Source organism: Molossus molossus, unplaced genomic scaffold (genome assembly GCF_014108415.1).
Source record: "Molossus molossus isolate mMolMol1 unplaced genomic scaffold, mMolMol1.p scaffold_m16_p_17, whole genome shotgun sequence".
Lineage (NCBI taxonomy): Eukaryota > Metazoa > Chordata > Mammalia > Chiroptera > Molossidae > Molossus > Molossus molossus.
The window spans coordinates 3,698,608-3,719,312 of NW_023425352.1; the positions used below are offsets into that span (position 1 = coordinate 3,698,608).

At 58.1% G+C, this 20,705-nt stretch overlaps 1 protein-coding gene across 6 annotated transcripts; it reads right to left on the reverse strand.

Moving 5' to 3' along the window:
* Window positions 1–20,679, reverse strand: UROS (uroporphyrinogen III synthase). Of its 6 annotated transcripts, none has more exons than XM_036264982.1 (11): window positions 20,458–20,679; window positions 15,668–15,756; window positions 15,409–15,492; window positions 14,195–14,200; window positions 13,825–13,921; window positions 8,929–9,003; window positions 7,580–7,654; window positions 5,479–5,559; window positions 3,282–3,367; window positions 1,875–1,973; window positions 1–906 (listed from the first exon to the last, which is right to left on the reverse strand). In XM_036264982.1, the coding sequence occupies exons 2-11, from the start codon at window positions 15,728–15,730 to the stop codon at window positions 772–774; spliced, it is 801 nt and encodes a 266-aa protein (XP_036120875.1). In that variant the 5' UTR covers window positions 15,731–15,756; window positions 20,458–20,679; the 3' UTR covers window positions 1–771. The 6 variants fall into 6 exon arrangements, with proteins under 6 accessions (XP_036120875.1, XP_036120876.1, XP_036120872.1 ...); XM_036264983.1 differs by lacking the exon at window positions 20,458–20,679 and adding an exon at window positions 16,275–16,455; XM_036264981.1 differs by lacking the exons at window positions 1–906; window positions 20,458–20,679 and adding exons at window positions 1,251–1,301; window positions 17,274–17,292.
* Between the last annotated feature and the right edge of the window lie 26 nt (window positions 20,680–20,705).

Here is a 20,705-nt window from a genome sequence, read left to right on the forward strand (position 1 = left end):
CAAAGGTTTTCCTTATTGAGGTTTAGTTTGCCAATTCAACTTGATTTTTTTATTATTCAGGATCTGATTTGATTATAACAGAAAATCTCAGATTAACAGTGGTTAGGCAGAGCAGAGTCCGTGCTCCCCACATTGAGACTCCCCCAGGGCAGTGAGCAGCCCAGGGTCGCCTTGTCCGAAGCTCCCTTTCCCAAGGGCACCCCAGAGCCAGGGCTGCTGGGCTGCAGCTCGAACACCCGCCCTCCAGGACGAGGAGGGAGGACGGGCTCTCCTGCCTGCACTGGGCTGACTGCTCTGAAGGAGTCTCCCTGTGCGACCTCCCGGAGCAGGGATTTCGGGGTCCTTTCTACAGGGTGAGTAAAACTACCCCACACAGCACGGCTCATCCTTCACACCAGGACTGTCGGTTTCAGAACGTGGGCACACCTGTCCTCCCACCCCTGCAACACAGCTTCGCCCTGGGAACAGTGCGCAGCCAGGGACCCCGTCAGCACATGGCCGGTGTGGTCATCCAACTTCTCCCTGCTGCCAGAGGAAGCACGGCTCGCGGGGGCTGGGGGCGGGTCCGAGTGGCCTCCGTGGAGGGAAACAGCACACGCGTGGGCCCACTGCCAGCCCCGGGCCCATCCCAGTCGCTGGCGTCCAGGTGGCTCCACTCAGGCATGAGGCAGGTGTTTGAGGGTGGAGGCCTCACCCGCCCGGTAGGCAGCAGCCCGTTGTCCTTGGCCCGCAGGGAGCAGCCGGCTCAGGAAGGCCACCTGGGAGGCCAGCTCAGCAGCTGTCAGGCTGAAGCGCCCTCCTGATGCCGGCAGCCAGGGCTCGCGGCGTGGGGCTCTGCGCAGTGCAGCTCACAGGCAGGCCCTGGGCGGCCAGCGCGCGCGCGGTGGTGGGGCCGATGGCTGCAAACTGCGGAGGAGACGGGCTTCAGTGTGCCAGCAGGCGCCAGGAGGGCTGGAGGGCTGTGTGCAGGGCCTGTGGGACATCTGCCTGTGGGCACTCAGCACGTGAGAGCGTGCACGGCACAGTGCTCCCGACTGGAACCCAGCCTTCGCAGCTAAACGCCTGCACCTCGACGGTGCCGTGACGGCCTCACCACCAGCCCAGAGGGTCATGCCCTGCTGCAGCGCAGCTAAACGCCTGCACCTCGACGGTGCCGTGACGGCCTCACCACCAGCCCAGCGGGTCATGCCCTGCCTGCAGCGCAGCTCCGGTGGCAGAAAGGCCCTGGAATCGGGACTCACCTCTTGGCTGCACCCTTGGAAGCCTTAGCTGCAGACAGTTCTGTCTTGTGTCTCGGGGCCCTGGGTGGGGTCAGGTGATACACAGAAGAAAGTGGGGCAGGGAGGGTGGCTGGACCCCTCGGGAAAGCAGAGTAGTCAGGACCAGGCCCCGGAACAAGAGGGTCAGGACACACTTCTCTAACCCTACACTCCACCTGGGACCTGCGAAAGTCCCTTCCCTAGGTGTGGGGGAGGCCCACAGTGCTGACAGGGAGGGCCCAGCCAGGCCACGCCCCGCAGCCCCCCGCCCCCAGCCGGTTCAGGGCCATCCCACTGCAGGCCCGAGGTGGTGAGCGCAGACTCCTAACAAACCGCGCCTGGAAAGGAAACCCTTTCAGGTAAAGGACATGGAAAGAGGCGAAGCCTGGGAGCAGGTCATTTCAAGATGTTTCGATGGAAAAGAAGGGACAGGATGCCAACACCTGAGCCCGGAGAGGTGGACGTGCCCAAGGGCACGGGCCAGGAAGTGGCTGCTGGGCTGAGCCGGCGGGGAGCCGCCTTCGCAGCCACCCCACAGGCTGCCCGACTTCCTGTGGGAACGCGAGGGCACCGGTGAAGCTTCGATCTGAAGACCAGAAGCGCTGACCCCCTCACCTTGATCTGCTGGATGTGGTTTCCTGACAGCTCCTGGATGTACTGGAGACTGTGGGTGAGGCCAGAGGGGCTGAAGAACGCGATGCTGGCCGGGACGCCCTGCAGGGAGAGGACAGCAGTCCCTCGCGTGCTGCGGCCGCCAAGGACCCGAGACCCCGGCGGCCCGGGCGGGTCCCACTCCCAGCAAGTCGCCGGGTGGTTTGGGCTCAGAGAGGGGCTGTGTAGAGAGCGGGGTGCGAGCCAGAGGCTGGGCTGCTCCTCGGAGGCTCCCGGCCCCGCGGGCCCAGCCGGCTGGACAGCACCTCCAGCCTGTGTGGCCAAGTGGCGAGCTCAGGCAAAGCCTCGGAGCCGCTCCTGGTCAGCGCCCAGCCCTGGGGAGCCCTGCCCGCAGACAGCCTGCCTCCTGGCCTCCTGCTCTGGTCTGTGCTCCCAGCGCGTCCCAGACCCGCAGCGCTCAGGAGCCTGCCAAGTTCCACGCGGACCCCGGCCTCCCTCCGCACAGCTGCCCAGTGCCGCCAGGAGCCGCCAGGGTGTCTCAGGCTGCCCGGGAACGGCACCCAACTGCCCCCGTCACCCCACCCGAGCTCCCCCGGGAACGGCACCCACCTGCCCCCTGTCACCCCACCCGAGCTCACCGGGAACGGCACCCACCTGCCCCCGTCACCCCACCCGAGCTCCCCCGGGAACGGCACCCACCTGCCCCCGTCACCCCACCCGAGCTCACCGGGAACGGCACCCACCTGCCCCCGTCACCCCACCCGAGCTCCCCCGGGAACGGCACCCACCTGCCCCCCATCACCCCACCCGAGCTCCCCCGGGAACGGCACCCACCTGCCCCCATCACCCCACCCGAGCTCACCGGGAACGGCACCCACCTGCCCCGTCACCCCACCTGAGCTCACCGGGAACGGCACCCACCTGCCCCCGTCACCCCACCCGAGCTCACCGGGAACGGCACCCACCTGCCCCCCGTCACCCCACCCGAGCTCACCGGGAACGGCACCCACCTGCCCCCCATCACCCCACCCGAGCTCCCCCGGGAACGGCACCCACCTGCCCCCGTCACCCCACCTGAGCTCACCGGGAACGGCACCCACCTGCCCCCGTCACCCCACCCGAGCTCCCCCGGGAACGGCACCCACCTGCCCCCGTCACCCCACCCGAGCTCCCCCGGGAACGGCACCCACCTGCCCCCGTCACCCCACCCGAGCTCCCCCGGGAACGGCACCCACCTGCCCCCGTCACCCCACCCGAGCTCACCGGGAACGGCACCCACCTGCCCCCGTCACCCCACCCGAGCTCACCGGGAACGGCACCCACCTGCCCCCGTCACCCCACCCGAGCTCACCGGGAACGGCACCCACCTGCCCCGTCACCCCACCCGAGCTCACCGGGAACGGCACCCACCTGCTTGGAGTAGTAGCTGCTCAGGTTCACCTGGATTCCCGGGTGTGGAACCTTCTGATAGACAGTGATGCTCTCCATGGGGATCCCTGGACACAATCAAAAGCAGAGAACAGACTGACCGCTCTGGGGGACACCATGCAGTGTGCACGGCGGGCGGGTAGTGGAGACCTGTCTGCCCACCAGCCTGAACCAGACGGCTCAGCTGGCCCTCTGCAGCCTGCTGAGCCCTGAGCGGCCTGCGGGGGAGGCTGAGACACAGGAAGGACACGGGCCCTGCATCGGAAGGCTGCCTTCGTACCCACAGTGCCGTCTGTTCCCATGTCCGTGTGGGCTGCCCACAGGACTGTTCCCGGCCATTCCACCACAGATGCTATAAGCCGAAATTAATCTCAGTAATCAAGAACAAAGGAGCTGTAGCCCAGGAGACAGATTCGGGTAGCGACCTAAGTCCTGTTCCACCGAGACAAAGGGGAGGCTGTCTGCTATAGCAAAAGGTTTCCCTGCCGGGTTCTCCACGGGGCCATTTCATGTACAGGAGGGCAGGTCCGGCCGGCTGGCAGCGAGGAAGCAGGCCCCTGCGGTGGCTGGCAGCGAGCGGGGCGCAGGGCGAGAGGCCGCATGCAGAGCACCGGAAGCGCCCGTCAGCACGCGGCCAAGGCTCTTGCTGTTTATAAGATTCAGGCCCTTGACCACGGGAGTCCACCTCAGCAGATGGATTCCTCCTTGGGCATCACAGCAAATGCACATTTCTTCCTGGGGTCCACAGTGCTCAGTGTGGAGTCCTACACAGAGGGCAAGGCGTGTGGGCGGAGCTTGGAGGGAGGTTTTCGAGCCTGGGGGCTGAAGCAGGCAGCCAAGAGCCTTAGACACCTTGGTCCCTGCAACCCGATGCCAGGAAGCAGGTTCAAGGGCCGCTCCTAGGAGAGGCCACGAGTCAGAAAGGGCATGGGGGCCTGAGCCAGGAGCCCCCGCCGCATCCCAGCTCAGCCTCCACCTGGCCACCTGCTCCTGGATGCACCACGCCCTCCATGGGCCCCAGGGACCCATCTGTAGATGGATGGATGAAGCTCTGAGGTGTCTCACCCCCCCCCCCCGTTCTATTCATGGACTCTGAACATCCCACAGTGTTCAGGGAGGAAGCATGAAGTGACCAGCACGGGCCAATCACAGACACTCACTAGCTAGGGCGGCCGCGCGGCGAGGAAGCCGGGTCAGATACTGAAACCTCAGCATTGTAGCAGTGAAATGGGATAGGGAAGAAAATCCCTCAGAAGGAATCAAGAATTTCTGCGTAAAACAGCAACCTATCACCATTTCACACCCCAAACCTAGAGAAACTGGAGCATCAAGCCTCTGACTTCTACGGCCTCCCTAGGGAAGCCTGGACCACACTGCCCTGCTCTCACTCTCTTGTTCCAGAAAGGCCAAGGCTCCTGCCGACCTTACTGCCCGCCGTCCCCGACGTCACTCCTGGTGGCGTTTCGGAGGCAGACGCTAACAAGGGGAGACGATGCGATCTCTCCCCATGCTAATGCAGAGGGTGAGCGGCACCGTCTGCGCTCGTCCTGGGCAACGTTCTGGGCTGGACGGCTGCAGGCGGACGCACTGGAGGTGACCACTGATCGCAGCCCACGGACGGCCTGCTCTGGAGGGCAGGTGCCGCCCTGCACACAGCAGCTCCAGCAGCAGACCAGGCAGAGCGAGCACGTGACCTGCCCTGGCACAGCCAATGAAGGCCGGGAGACTTCAAATCCATTTGTCTCACCCTGAAGCTCATGCTCCAAACTGCTGCTGACCGCCGGCTCCCAGATGCACTGCGTGACAGCAGGTGTGCAGGCGACACCTGAGACAGCAGTCCACGCGCTGGAGAGCACAGGGCACGGCTGGGTGCTGGACAGTGAGCCCCGGGCAGGAGGGAGCGAGGCTCGAGGGGCTGAGCTGGGGGCTGCCGCAGGCCCTGGCAGGTCAGCTCCATCCTCAGATTTCTTCTGTGTGTGGACCCGCCCCAGGGTCACCTCTACACCACCACCCACCTCTCCTGTGACGGCTGGGTGACCCTCCTGTTCCTAGCTGGAGCAGACCGCACGGGACCCCGCGCCCCAGGCCTGCTGTCCCTGCGGTCTCTGCAGGGCTGACATGTCCATCCCCTTGAAGGCTCTCGGCGGCCCCCACAGAGCGAGGGAGGGCGTGTGGTCACCTTTGTCCTTGAGCATCTTCGGCAGGACCTCTCCTTTGAGGGCTCCACAGGGAAACAGCAGAGGCAGTGCTGACGGCTCCCCTGTGAATGAACAAGCAGACTCTGCACAGCCTCGCAGAAGCCCCAGGCGCTGCCTGCTCAGCTCCGGGGGCCTCAGTTCCGGCGCCGTGGGCGGAGGGCAGCTGCGCCCCCCTGACCTGTCCCTGGAGGCAGGCCTGGAGGCAGCGTGGGCACGGGCCCTGGGACTAGCCCACGAGCCCAGGCTGCGCCACCCTGCAGCAGCCGCTGCTCAGGAGCAGGCTGCGCACCGAGCTGGCAGGGGTCAGTGGGCAGGCCTGGGGTCAGCGCCGCAGCAGATGTTTCTGCGGAGCTGTGGACAGCACCGGGCACGGCTCCCGTCACCAAGAGGCAGATTTCAGCCCGGATGGGCCGATGCTAGACAGGTCCAACAATGTGAAGCTGGCTGACTCTGCAGAGAGGAGATGAGGTCTCCCCAGGACAGTAGGGAGAGACGGGGGCCTGGCAGGAGTTGAACCCGACACAGAACTGGTGAATCACGGGTTCGGGGCCCGTTCTCCTGCTCTACCAGGAAGGAGGCCTGGACCACTGGCCTGTGAGGCTGCAGAGACAAGGTATTAAAAACCCCGGATGCTGTGCAGCTGGGTGGCGAGCTCGAGAAATAGTCACTGCAGGTACTTACGACGAGACTGAGTTTAAATGTCTGTCGCTGGAGGAGACTGCGAGTCTGTAAGCCCTAAGGACTCAGGTCTGCCGTGAGGATCCGGTCAGCAGGCACCGGGCGCCTGACTGCGGGTGACCGGGATAATGAGGCTGCCGGGGAGGGAAGGGACAGGAGCCCAGCGAGTCTGCTGCTCCATGTGTCAGCTCAAGTCCAGGAGGACATTTCAAATACACTGCAGTACAATCTGTCTGCTTCTGTGTCTCTCTCGCTCTCAGAACTGTCTACCTTTTACCACGAAACTCGAACTTTCTTTTCCATTAGAGGAGAATTGTTTATCAGAACAATAAGCTAGCAGATTAAATTAGTTAATAGCTTTAAGCGCTTAAAATAGTGCCTATCACATAATAAATATGTGTTTGTTAAGTAAAATAAAGAAATAACTATGAATGGGCCTGTTTACTCAAGCATTAGAAGTTCTTAGCTTTTAAAATTAAGCTTCAGAGCCCCTGGGGAAGACCCGGAGCCTGTAGAAGCAGGGGGAAGGCCTACTGCAGTCAGGATGGGTTTCTATGGGGTGTTCTAATTACAAGCTGAAGATGTATTAGGGCCACAGACATGCTGAGAGTAATCAGAGGAAGTACAAAGACTTTGCAAAGAATGCCAGCCAGTATCCTCCGAGATGTGGGCAGAGGTGTTGGTGTCCCCCTCCAAGCCTGGCTCAGCTCACTGAAACCCCAGTGTGACACCTCAGCAGTGACTCAGCGCCTCTCTGCCTGGTGTTTGCAAAGAAGGAGCACCGCTCGATGGCTCCGGGCCTGACAACGAGGAAGGACTCAGTTCACCTCGGCCCAGAACTTCACGCATCAACTGTGAGAGCAGCCGAACCCCAGCCTTGGAAACAGGCGGGGCCACCTATTCACAGAGGAGCTCAGGTCGTCCACTCACAGGACCAGTACTCATCCTCTGTAAACCGAGGCTCTCAACCCCAGGAGGATGCCAAGAACGACCACTTACATCGATTTCTACATTAGAAAAGGGCTTTGACATGTTTCATGGTGACCATTACCCCTTGAAAGGGCATTGGAAACAGAGGGCCTGGAGTTGGATCATCCTGGACCCTCCGCATCTCTGAGCTGCGGGGGGCGGGGGGGGGGGGGAAGCCCAATCACAGGGATCTCACTCCCCACCAAGAAGATACAAATGTTTTGTGTTACGCTGGAATTGTCTCTAGTCGTTTGGTGTAGGTGTGGCAGGAGGTGGGCTGAGTCTCAAGCAAGCACAGACATGGTCCCACACTGCACGGCCACCACCGTCATCACAGGGAAGTTTCCAAGGAAACACTCCTTTCCCTGGGTGGTGGTTGAGAGACCCACAAACGCAAATGAATGGGCTTCATGTGGGGCGCCTTTTTCTACTTACTGGAACAAATATATTCTGCGAGCTTTTCCCCATTCCCACAGTTTTCTCCTTCTGTATCCAGGCCAATTTTATTCACTGGAAAACAAGAAAAGATACACGTCTTGACACGGCTATTTAAGCCTCTCTGTTCCTGTGTTGTCTGTTCCACGTGCAAATACAGAGGCTGGCTCTGGACAAATCGGAGCCCTCCCGAGGCCGGCCTGGCGAGGGGGCTGCAGGCTCTGGTCTCACGGAGGTGCTGGCTCCCAGCCCCATGCTCCCCAGACACGTGGCTGTGGATGACGCTTCGATTTTTCTGAGCCCCAGTGGACTCATCTGCAGGAAGACACAACCCTATGGCTGTTTTAAGGTCCCACAAGACGACGGGAGCAAACTGCCGGCCACCTCGGTGGAGCTCAGAGAAGCTGGCTTTCAGTCAGTCAGGGGTGGGGGACCTTTAAGACTGTGGACATCAGAGAGCCCTCGCTTTGGGAGGGAGCCAAGGCCAGCCCCGCCTGGAAGGTTGAGCCGATGTGGGGGAACGAAAGGGGCAGGAGGGAGAACTTTCCTCCCGTGTGCCAGGGCCCAGGTGACTGCGGGGAGGCTGTGCCCGCCACGGCTGAGACTCGGGCCACGAGCCAGCGCGCAGCCCGCACACGGGCTCCCTGGGGGGTGAGGAAGGGCCCGCCTGGCCAGAGGAACGCGGAACCTCTCTGAGAAGGAGGTGCTCACAGGGGCCTGGCTAATACCACACTGCGGCTTTCCAGTCCAGCATCGCTTTCATCGACAGAGCCTGACCAACGCGCCAAGAGGAAAAGGTCCCTTGCACCCGTCTGGGAACACAGCCCCCACATTGTGCGCACTGCCGGCCCTCTGGCTGGATCAGGAAGGTCTCTGTGCACCTGAGAACCCTGAAAACTTCCTGGGAACTGAACTGGGGCCCAAATACGCCGTGATGCCAGCACCTGGATCCACACCTGAGCACGTTCCTCCTTGTACCCAGACCGGAGCACGCCGGCAGTGCCTGCAGGCCGGTCAGGTCACCGTCCTTCGTGATTAGCCCACGCCAGCGCCCCCCGGAGGTGGTGTGAGGGCAGGAGTCTGGAGGAGCCTGCGCTAGTCACAGGGCTGGCCCGCAACCTGCCCCAGCGCTGGGCCGTCACAGAGTCAGCGCAGTGGGATGAAGCAGGTGCAGGTGAAGGAGGTTTCTTATGAACAACAACAGACACCTTTATCTGTGTCACCTGGGGACGACCAAGGGCAGGAGGAGCTCTGGTCCAGGAACAGCGATGAAGACCAGATGTGCATTTCTCACGAACCACAACAGCACAGTCATGTTCTGGTGTTTTATTTTTAGCTTGATCGCTTACCTAGAGAAGCAGTGGCGTGTCCAACCACATACACCGACTTAGCATTCCATTTTTCTCTCAAAGACTGTTTCCAGACTGCAAAACATGAAGTGACATGTGAGCCGCTAAGACCACAGAGGCCATGGGGGCGACTGCCCAAGGCTGCTGTGCATCCTAAGCCCTGGAGCGAGGCACACTGGTGATGAGCCAGCGAAAGAACAGCATCTCCAACTAAAACTCCACCTCAGACCGCTCGCGTTCTGCAGCACATGGCGAAGGTCGCGCGGCTGACACTCAGGACGCCTGCTCCCGTTCTGTGCACTAGCAACAGCCGTGGCTGGGTGACTGCATGTGCATGGTGATATTCAAGTGTTTTAAATCTAGACTTTGACAGAAAAAGTCATTGGTCATTAGAGAGAGGTAACAAAGTCTGCCTGGCCAGTGTGTCTGACCAGCCGGCATGGCTCAGTGGACTGAGTGTCGTCCCATGGACTGAGAGGTCCTGGCTAGATTCCTGGTCAGGGCACACGCCCAGGTTTCAGGCTCAATCCCCAGTGGGGGGCGTGCAGGAGGCAGCTAATTGATGCTTCTCTCTCACATCCATGTTTCTATCTCCCTTTCCCTTCCTCTCTCTAAAAAAATCAATAAAAACATTAAAGAAAGAAAGAGATAACAAGTGTAATAAAGCAATACCATCGGTTTGATTTGGAACATAAATCTGAAAGCAGTCAAGAAACTGACCTCAGATGAGAGGGCTCATTTATCCATCCGGTCAAAGTACAAATAATACATCTCAGGATCATACTCAAACACAACTGATGGAGAACTCTACCATTTTTCTGGCAAAAAAACACACCCATCTTTATTTATTTACTAAAACACCCATCTTTAAAAATAGTTAAAGAAGAACAGAGCGAATGGATCGTCTAAGTGTGTCAGAAGGGCCCCTGGGCATTCGGCACCTTCCTGGAAGAGGGGAACCGAATGGATCGAATGGATCGTCTAAATGTGTCAGAAGGGCCCCTGGGCATTCGGCACCTTCCTGGAAGACGGGAACGAGCGCTCCCTTTCTAAAACCTGACCTTGGGGGACTTGCCCTGGAATCTGGCGGTGCCCTGCCCTTTCCACTCCTGCGGGACAGTTCCTTTTAAACAGTGATCCAAGACTGACTGTTACCTTCTTTCTTTCCTGCACACAGCGTGAAATTTATTTTAAGATGATCTCTAGCGCACATGTCCAGCCCCACGGCAGGAAGCCACTGGAGAGAGCCCGGTGGAGTCAGAAAGCCCGGCTTGGAGCCAGCTCCCCTCATGGGGGCATGTCCCTGGGCAAGTCTGAGCCACGCAGAGAGCCGGAGGACTGCTTCCCGGACTAGTCAGGGACGGGGAGGGAGGGAAGGGAGCCCTTGGGAAATGCTCTTCAACCGTGAAGCACTACGGAAAGCTGCGGTGTCCATTCTGGGGTTTTCATCATCTTCACCTCAAACACATACAAGAGGAAAAGGCGGCGGTGAGGGAAGAGCCCCGAAGCAGCAGACGGCACTGGGGCCCGCGTGTGGCCTCCCAGCCAGCGCGAGTCCTGGTCTTCGAGCGTAGGCCCCCTCAGGTGTGTCTGTGATCCAGGACAGCGCGCTCTCTGGCTCGCACGAGGCCTACTGCAGCGGGAGGGCAGAGGCGGGTGGCTACTTCCTCGGCCACTTGCTCAGCGCCCGCCAGGTACCAGGCGCTCCGAGTGTTGCTCCTTGGCAGTCTGGCTCTGAAGCCGGACTCACACCTGCGACTCAGCCACGTGGCCTTTGAGACTTTTGCACCCTCTGCTCTCAGGTCCTCATTTGCCAGGAAACACTGTCGTGCCGGCCTTGGGGTACTGAGGACCGTGTCTAGCACAGGCAGACCCTCCCAGGTCCCAGCTCGCTCCCAGTGGAAGTGACGAGCCACTGAGCACATATCATTGGGCCCACTTGACAAACAAGGAAACTGAGGCTCAGCGAGGTCAAGGAACTCACCAAGGTCAGAACGGCCATCTGAACCCAGGCCCAACTAGCTGCAAAGCCCTTTGGGTAAGCACCACCCTCTGCCCCTGCTCATCACCGGGACGAGCCGGTCAGGCCTGACTGCTGGTTCCATGGCCCTGGACAAGCGCTCACTCTTGCCAGGCCTCAGTCTTCTCATCTGGAAAATGAGACCCCAGTATGTGTGCCCTGGATTAAATGAGATATGACTGTGGAGTTAACGGAGACTGGTATACAGGAGGCACTCCGTACATGTTAGCACGAAGCTATCTGCTCGAACGGACTAAGGTGGTTGTTCAGTCTGAACCCCAGATTCTGTTCATCTGTTTTGATGGAGGGAAGGAGGAGGTGGAGGGTCTGAGGGACGGTCCTGTGTTTTGATGGAGGGGAGGAGGAGGAGGAGGAGGGTCTGAGGGATGGTCCTGTGTTTTGATGGAGGGGAGGAGGAGGAGGAGGGTCTGAGGGACGGTCCTGTGTTTTGATGGAGGGGAGGAGGAGGGTCTGAGGGATGGTCCTGTGTTTTGATGGAGGGAAGGAGGTGGAGGGTCTGAGAGACGGTTTTGTGTTTTGATGGAGGGGAGGAGGAGGAGGAGGAGGGTCTGAGGGATGGTCCTGTGTTTTGATGGAGGGGAGGAGGAGGAGGAGGAGGGTCTGAGGGATGGTCCTATGTTTTGATGGAGGGAAGGAGGTGGAGGGTCTGAGAGACGGTTTTGTGTTTTGATGGAGGGGAGGAGGAGGAGGAGGAGGGTCTGAGGGATGGTCCTGTGTTTTGATGGAGGGGAGGAGGAGGAGGAGGGTCTGAGGATGGTCCTGTGTTTTGATGGAGGGGAGGAGGAGGAGGAGGGTCTGAGGGACGGTCCTGTGTTTTGATGGAGGGGAGGAGGAGGAGGAGGAGGGTCTGAGGGATGGTCCTGTGTTTTGATGGAGGGGAGGAGGAGGAGGAGGAGGGTCTGAGGGACGGTCCTGTGTTTTGATGGAGGGGAGGAGGAGGAGGAGGATCTGAGGGATGGTCCTGTGTTTTGATGGAGGGGAGGAGGAGGAGGAGGAGGGTCTGAGGGACGGTCCTGTGTTTTGATGGAGGGGAGGAGGAGGAGGAGGAGGGTCTGAGGGATGGTCCTGTGTTTTGATGGAGGGGAGGAGGAGGAGGAGGAGGGTCTGAGGGACGGTCCTGTGTTTTGATGGAGGGAAGGAGGAGGAGGGTCTGAGGGATGGTCCTGTGTTTTGATGGAGGGGGGGAGGAGGAGGAGGGTCTGAGGGACGGTCCTGTGTTTTGATGGAGGGGAGGAGGAGGAGGAGGGTCTGAGGGATGGTCCTGTGTTTTGATGGAGGGAAGGAGGTGGAGGGTCTGAGAGACGGTTTTGTGTTTTGATGGAGGGGAGGAGGAGGAGGAGGAGGGTCTGAGGGATGGTCCTGTGTTTTGATGGAGGGGAGGAGGAGGAGGAGGAGGGTCTGAGGGATGGTCCTGTGTTTTGATGGAGGGAAGGAGGTGGAGGGTCTGAGAGACGGTTTTGTGTTTTGATGGAGGGGAGGAGGAGGAGGAGGAGGGTCTGAGGGATGGTCCTGTGTTTTGATGGAGGGGAGGAGGAGGATCTGAGGGATGGTCCTGTGTTTTGATGGAGGGGAGGAGGAGGAGGAGGGTCTGAGGGATGGTCCTGTGTTTTGATGGAGGGAAGGAGGTGGAGGGTCTGAGAGACGGTTTTGTGTTTTGATGGAGGGGAGGAGGAGGAGGAGGAGGGTCTGAGGGATGGTCCTGTGTTTTGATGGAGGGGAGGAGGAGGATCTGAGGGATGGTCCTGTGTTTTGATGGAGGGGAGGAGGAGGAGGAGGAGGGTCTGAGGGACGGTCCTGTGTTTTGATGGAGGGGAGGAGGAGGAGGAGGAGGGTCTGAGGGATGGTCCTGTGTTTTGATGGAGGGAAGGAGGTGGAGGGTCTGAGAGACGGTTTTGTGTTTTGATGGAGGGGAGGAGGAGGAGGAGGAGGGTCTGAGGGATGGTCCTGTGTTTTGATGGAGGGGGAGGAGGAGGATCTGAGGGATGGTCCTGTGTTTTGATGGAGGGAGGAGGAGGAGGAGGGTCTGAGGGATGGTCCTGTGTTTTGATGGAGGGGAGGAGGAGGAGGAGGGTCTGAGGGATGGTCCTGTGTTTTGATGGAGGGGAGGAGGAGGAGGAGGGTCTGAGGGATGGTCCTGTGTTTTGATGGAGGGAAGGAGGAGGAGGAGGGTCTGAGGGATGGTCCTGTGTTTCGATGGAGGGGAGGAGGAGGAGGAGGAGGAGCGTCTGAGGGATGGTCCTGTGTTTTGATGGAGGGGAGGAGGAGGAGGAGGGTCTGAGGGATGGTCCTGTGTTTTGATGGAGGGAAGGAGGAGGAGGAGGGTCTGAGGGATGGTCCTGTGTTTCGATGGAGGGGAGGAGGAGGAGGAGGGTCTGAGGGATGGTCCTGTGTTTTGATGGAGGGGAGGAGGAGGAGGAGGCGGAGGAGGAGGAGGGTCCAGGGACGGTCCTGCCATGCAGCGCCTGGCACAGAGCCCCGAGGAAAGAGATGGGGCTGATCTGTCTGAGGGGAGACGTGACCAGCTGGCAGGTGAACACTGGTCTCTCTGAGCAACATCCACCTGGGAGTGTGGAGGCAGCGGCGTCTCCTGTTCCCAGGGCAGAGTCTGTGACAGGGCGCCACTTAGCGCTCGCTCTTGTCAGAAGGCTAACGGGTTAGCATGTCCTGTGTGGGACAAAAAGGTCATTTTCTGCTCTTCCAAAGGTTACACAACATGGAATAACGAAGCCTAAACACTTTCTGAGCTCAAAGTCCCTGCAATTTCAAACCGAAGTGCAGGGATTTCTGGACTCTCGCGAGGCCGATGGGGGAAAGCAGGGTGAAGACAAGCCCGTGGATCCGCGGGGCGCCCTCACCTTCGGCTTGATCGCCTCCCTCCAGGCACAGCTCCATGGCTTCCACTGCTCTGGGGCTGGTGAAGATGAGCCCTCCGTACCCCTCCGGGCGAGACAGCTGCACACCAAACACCAGCAAAGGCGTTTTATGTGATGGCTCAGCTCCACATTTCCCAGACTCCAAACGCTCACAAGAGCAGCGGGCAAACTACTTCATTCTACCCGTCCGTCCATCCACCCATCCACTGTCCATCCATCCACTGTCCATCCACCTGTCCGTCCGTCCGTCCGTCCATCCACCATCCACCCATCCACTGTCCACCCACCTGTCCGTCCGTCTGTCCATCCATCCATCCATCCATCACTTGCTGAGAGCTGCCTGCGTGCCTACCCCAGCCTTCAGGAGTGCAGGAGAATTCATTATTCATCTTGAGTGCATTTCCCTCATGCAGCTCAGAGTCGAGAGGAGAGACAGCAGGTGCTACGTAGGGTGTTGGGTGTAACCGGAGAAGAGGGGGCAATGGGACTCAGCCTGGGCTGAGTGGGGTGCAGGCAGGAGGGTAGACTTGACCTGCATCTGCAATAAAACTGGACTATTGGCCAGGGGCGGTGTCCATGCTGAAGCTCTGATTTTCAGACAATGGTGATAAAATGCACTGAGCCGGGCTCTGGCTGCTGTGTACACTCTCTCCACTGAGTCTGTGGAAGTTCCTGGGGCTGAGTGGGAGGCAGAGGCTGAGACTGTGCTTGCTGCACGACGGGAGATGGCTGGAGAGAGCGGAGAGCACCCCTCACCCCCGGGGCAGACCGGCTGGTGTGATGCAGGCGCTCCTGTGGAGACGTGAGGGTTTCGGAGGTCCTACAGTGATCTCAGATGATGAGGTCCTTCGTTCCCTTTCAAAGCTGCTCACGGAAAAGCAAGCCAAGATGGGCCCTCAGCACACAGGCCCAGTGCACACCAACGTGGCAGACGCCGACCCCGTGTCTGCTGAGCAGACGCAACAATCGGGTGTTCGGCTCAACTGAACGGAACAGGAGGGCTCTGCAGAGTGATGGGCAGGGGGGTGCCGACAGGCTGTGCAGCCCGGGGAGCAGGGCTGCCGGGCTCTGTCTGTAACCTGGGACATCTGGAAGGCTGTACCGGGACTGTCCCCGACAGTGTGGGTCACGCAGAGCTGGGGCTGTGGGGAGATGTCCTGCTCTTGAGTCTCAACACTGCCTCCCTGTCCCAGAGGCCTGGCCAAGTTGCCCAACTTGGGGCCTCAATTTCCAAAACAGGAAAACAAACACACAGCCTCTCTGCAGAGATCAGGGCAGGGGTGGGGCCAGGGTCTGAACTGCTGTGAGCAGGGTCCGTCCCACGACCTGCTCTCCCGGGCCTGCTCCAAGTCAGGGCGGAGGAGCTGGTGGAGGCTCGGGCAGAGAACCCCACAGCAGCGACGCTGGAGCCGAGTCCTGGGGCCGGTGGGCTGTGCTGCCCTATTTTGAAGCTGGGTAGTAAAATGAGGGGAAGGAAGAAAGCCCTTCCGGCTGGGTTGGCACAGATTCTACAAAAACCAAATGTCTCACTTAGAAATTACGGTGCTCAGACACTGGCAGACTTACCTTCTCTGAGAAACTGGGGAGAGACAGAAAGTTGAATGATAAAACAGGGATCAAAGTGGCTTCGAGTCCATATAATCCTAATTCCTGCAAATAAAAGAATATAGTTCTGGATTGGCCAGGGTGCTCCGGAAAATAAGGAAAGGGTGATGGTAGCACATTACCAGCTTACTCTGTGCTAATCCCTCCACTCTCTCGGGACCCCCGGCTTCACTGGTGAGGCGGTGCTGTGTTTTCCGGCCCAGGAGGCTCAGGCACTTACCCTGATGTACGGATCCTGGCCATCTTCATCCTCCTTGGCATCTTTCAGTAAAAGAACCTTCATTATTGCCTGGCAGTCCTCACAGGGCGCTGTGACAGAGCAGGGAAACAGATCTCAGTTGGACCTCAGAGACCCTCCCTAGGTCTGGTGGGATGAACAGGGGCCCAGGGAGGAGGTAATCAGTTGCTGGCCAATGTGGCCCAGCCCTTGCACACACTGACTCAGCGTGAATGGGCTTGTTACCTCGGAGACCTGGCACTGATAAGGCTGAGGGGCAGGGTGCTGGCACCTGATAGCATTTGGAAAGGCAGAAGGAAGCCCTGGGAGAGCCAGCGTCCCAGCCTGAAGTGACGCGAATTCTGGGTTGTACCAGTAACAGAGAAATGGGCATTTCATATCGGAAGGAAATAACTAATTACTTCAATTTCAAGTTATATATATATACTAAGTTGTTTGCTCGTGAGCTCCTTAAGGAAATAATTATATTGACTCTTCTGCTTCTCAAATAACGTTTTATAAATGTTGTCAGGTACCATAGAACAGTATTTCAAAAATGTTCTAATGTGAAAACAATTTGTCAATACGTATCAAAAGCCATTATGGTCACCTGCAACGGTCACTCTTGTGTCAACCCTGCTGGCTAAAGCCCCCGTGCATTCTCCAATGCTGATTTAAGTGTTGCTCGGGAGGTCTTTGTGAGACGTGATGAGCTCCATCATCAGTTGACTTTTAGGAAGACACATTATCCTAGAGCACTGGCTCTCAACCTGTGGGAGGTGACCCCTCTGGGGTTGAACGACCCTTTCACAGGGGTTGCCTAAGACATAACAGTAGCAAAATTACAGTTATGAAGTAGCAACAAAATAATTTTATGGTTGGGGGTCACCACGAGGAACTGGATTAGAGGGTCGCGGCACAGGAAGGCGAGAACCACTGCCCTAGATGGTCTGCCTGGGCCTGGCTCAGGCGGTAGGAGGCCTTCTGAGCAGAAGTGAGGCTCCCCCGAGGGTGCAGTGGCAGCCCAGGCCCGAGTCCTGCCCTCCTCCTTGGCTTGCACTATGGATTTCAGACTTGCCCCACGGTGGCAGAGGTCAACTCCTTGCCGTAAGCCCCCTAATATACATCCCCTACTGGTTCTGTTTCTCTGGTTGAACCCTGACTGATACACCTTCCAATTTTGGGGTTCCAGAGATCTGGTAGGTCACTGAGCGGCAACTAAAACCTGGCATTTTCTGCTAAAGCATAAATCTTTCCAGGGCACACAAAGCTGGCAACTACTGTGGGGTTAAAAAGTGGAAGCTTATTTGGGTTGAAAACAGGCATTCCTGAGGCCACGGATCTCCACCCAGCCCTACCCTGTCCCCACCCTGGCTCCAGCCCTGAAATACAGACCCCACGTCTCCCAAAGATACGTCAGTAATGCTCTCAAATACCAGGAGCCGATCTGTCCCTTAAGCTTTCTATCCGGCTCTCAGCAGTGAGGCCTGGAATTCCCCTCAGGGAGGTTAGGTGGACATTGTTATTGGGGCTGGGGGACAAGTCCAGGTACCACTGTGTGCTAGGAGGTGAGGTGGCAGAGGGGGCTGGGATGCTGGTAGCTGGTTACCTCTCCAGGGGGACCGTTCTGAGAAGGTGGTATGAGTTGAGATCTGAATGTCAATAGCAGTGAGGAGACTTGAGGGAGGTGACATGAGTTGAGATCTGAGTGACACTAGCCATAAATAGAAAATGTTTGAGCCCTGGCCGGTTTGGCTCCGCGGTTAGAGCATCAGCCCTCGAACCAAAGAGTCGTGGGTTCAATTCCGATCAAGGGCATGTAGCTCGGTTGCAGTTCATCTTGGCCCTGGACAGGGTCATGCAGGAGGCAACCAATGGTTGTGTCTCTCTCACATCGGTGTTTCTCTCTCTCTCTCTTCCCCTCCCTCCTACCCTATCTCAAAATAAAAAATGGGGGAAAAAAGTTAAAAAAAAATGTTTGAGTCAGAAAGGGGCCCTGGAGTGCCCAGGAGGGAAGGACAGGGCTGGCTGGAGGGGAAAGCCATGGGGTCTCTGGAGTCCACGCGAAGCGGGGTCCACTGAGAGTCAGGCTGGGGGTGACAGCGGTGGGGTGACTCCGTACAGTCTCCGGTGTCTGTGGTCAGGAGAGTAGACAGTGGCAGTTTTAGCAGTGGAGACGTTAAGAAGTGGCTGTACCAGCAATTCACAATGAAGACAGAGTTAATTACCAGTGTGATTCTGGGGGAGCCCACCTGTCCACAGCCCGGTTTGTAGGAGCTGGGACCAGGATGAAAATCCATGCCTTTCTTCTTCCAATCGCACCTGGACTGTGGGTTTGTTCAGTGTAAACCTGTCAGCGAGCCAACTAATACTTACAGGCAGTAACTGTGTCCTAGGCACGGGGTCACAATACGATCCCCGCCCTCCTATTTACCCAAGGGTAAGAAACATTTCACAAACAAGTAAGACTAATGACGAGCTCACGGTGAAGACTGAGCCAGGGTCAGCACTCGTCCCTGACTAAGCGCCCTGGGGCCAGGCTGTCTTCTCAGAGGACAACCACAGGCTGTGCAGTTCTTCACGTCTGCTCCTCTGATTCCCCCTCGACCATGAGCTCGGCGCTGGGGACTAACCTACGGGCACAAAGTAGGGCTCCCCCACTTCTCTGCTCAAAGCCGTAATACATGCTCGTTGTGGGGAGCTTGCCAACTACAAAAAAGTATAGTTCCTCGAAAAAACAAAACCAATTACCATATGACCCAACAATTCTATTTCTAGGTATATACTCAAAAAATTAACAGCAGGGACTTGAATAGATATTTGTACACCCATGCTCAAAGCAGCATTATTCACAATAGCCAAGTGTCCACCAGTGGATAAATAAAATGTGGTCTATCTACACAATGGAATGTTATTCAGGTTTAAAAAGGACACCTGCTACAACCTGGGTGAACTTTTTTTTTAATCCTCACCTGAGGATACCTTTTTTCCATTTTTATTTTTAGATAGAGTGTGACAGAGAAAGGGGGGGAGAGAGAGAGAGAGAGCGCACGTGCGCAACATCGATGTGAGAGAGGCACATCGATTGGTTGCCTCCCACATGACGCTGACCAGGGTCGGGGACCGAACCACAACCGAGGTATGTGCCCTTGGCCGGAATTGAACCTAAGACTCTTGGGTCTACCGGCCAATGTTCTACCACTAAGCCAAACCGGCCAGGGCCAACATGGGTGAACTTTAACAACATTATGCTAAGTGCAACAAGCCAGTCACAAAGGCACAAATATCACATGATGCCACTTAACATCATGTACCTAGAATAGGCAAATTCATAGACAGAAAGTAGAATGGTGTTGTGCAGTGGCTGGGAGAAGGGAGGATGAGGAGTTAGTGTTTAAACAACGGTGTGGAGCCCTGGCCAGTTTGGCTCAGCGGTTAGAGCATCCGCCCTTGGACCAATGAGCCGTTGGTTGGATTCCGGTCAAGGGCATGTACCTTGGTTTTGGTTCGTCTTGGCCCTGGTTGGGTCGTGTGGGAGGCAACCAGTCGATGTAGCTCTCTCACACTGATATTTCTGTCTCTCTCCCTCTCCCTCCTTCCCACTCTATCTGATAATAAGTAGAAAAATATCCTCAGGTGAGGAATAATAAGAAAAAGAAAAATAAACAACGGTGTGGATGTGCTTGACAGTGCTGATCTGTGTACTTACCAATGACTAAAATGGGACATTTTATGTCCTATATATTTTACCACAAACAAAACACACAAGGACACGGAGAAATTACCCGTGATGTCTCAGTGCAACTCTATTGATATGTTGGTACTGTGCCTTCTGCATCTTATTTCTAAATTAGCCTTTTGATAGATCTTTTTTATAAAAGCTTCCTCGCTTGTCCATCATCAGATGTTCTTGCGTAGTTGTGGGGCCCAGGGGGCTGTGTCAAGCTACGACAGCAGACGTGGAGCCCTGCCACGCAAGTACACGGATACCCCTGTTGTGGCCTGGTGGACGGAACCACCACAACACAATCCTGTGGACTCCGGGGAGACCTGAGGTCTCTCGATTCCAATTCCTGCTGCTGAAGGGTTACTGACCATTCTGCTTAAACCAGCAGCGGCCACCTCGCCACTGGGGCAGCCCATTCCATTCCAGAATCCGTGCCTTCAACCCACTCTCCCCATTTCACCAAGGAGAGGGAAAACCAGGAAGCCGATGTCATCTCTGATCAGTGACTTTCTGATGAACTGTCTTTACAGCGGGCTGCCGACTGGCCGCCTGCCGGCTAGACCTGGCCGGCTGATGAATTTTATTCGGCACAGGTTTTAAAACTCAAGACATTTCTTGTAAAAAAACAGAATTCCTGGTTCTCTTAAAATGTTAAAAATCGGACAGCACTGGGCGGGCATGTCCACGTGGCCACACTGGCTGCAGCTGCCGGGTCCACCCCAGCGTGCAGAGTCCCCTCCCCTCTGCTTAGGTTTGGTCCCCGCTGGCCCCGAAGCACGAGAACCTGAGCGTCAGGACAGGGGCTTAAGCTGGACGCGCGAGGGGCAGGCGCTGCACCATGCGATCACACCCCAGTGCTGGGGGGACGCCGGCCAAGCGGGGGGCACGCGCGCGGACTCGGGGACCTTCCACTGAGGCCGACCGTTGCCCCGACCACGGCCCACACCCAGGCCCGCAGTGGCCGCGGGTTCCGCTCCCGACTCCTGCACAAGCTAGCGCCGCGGGTGGGCCCTGCAAGTCCCGAGGCCTCCGTGTCTTTGTCGGGACCGTGGGCGGCGACACCTACCTCGCCGGCCTGACGAGGCCCGAAAGGTCTGGGAGCTGGGGCTGTGCGCGGCCCGGCGCCCCGCATTCGGTCGCCCAAAGGGGCGGTTATCTAGCGATCCCAACCCCGGGGCTGCGAGGCTATCGGAGCGAGGGGCAGGGTGGGCGGACCCCTCACCACGGGGCCTGAGCTGCCATGGTGACGGCCGGGTGAGGCCCGGGGTACCACCTCCAGAGCCCCTCGCCGCTGCCCGCGGGGGCTCGCGCATG

Bases quoted from the DNA above. Each gene is read 5' to 3' on its own strand.
- UROS (XM_036264979.1), bottom strand. From the start codon at position 17,358: ATGTCACCTCCCTCAAGTCTCCTCACTGCTATTGACATTCAGATCTCA. The intron at 7,655-8,928 runs GTAAGCGATCAA...CTTGTTTTCCAG, and splicing joins ACACGCCACTGCTTCTCTAG to TGAATAAAATTGGCCTGGAT. The intron at 3,368-7,579 runs GTAAGTAGAAAA...GATTGTGTCCAG, and splicing joins CGCAGAATATATTTGTTCCA to GGATCCCCATGGAGAGCATC.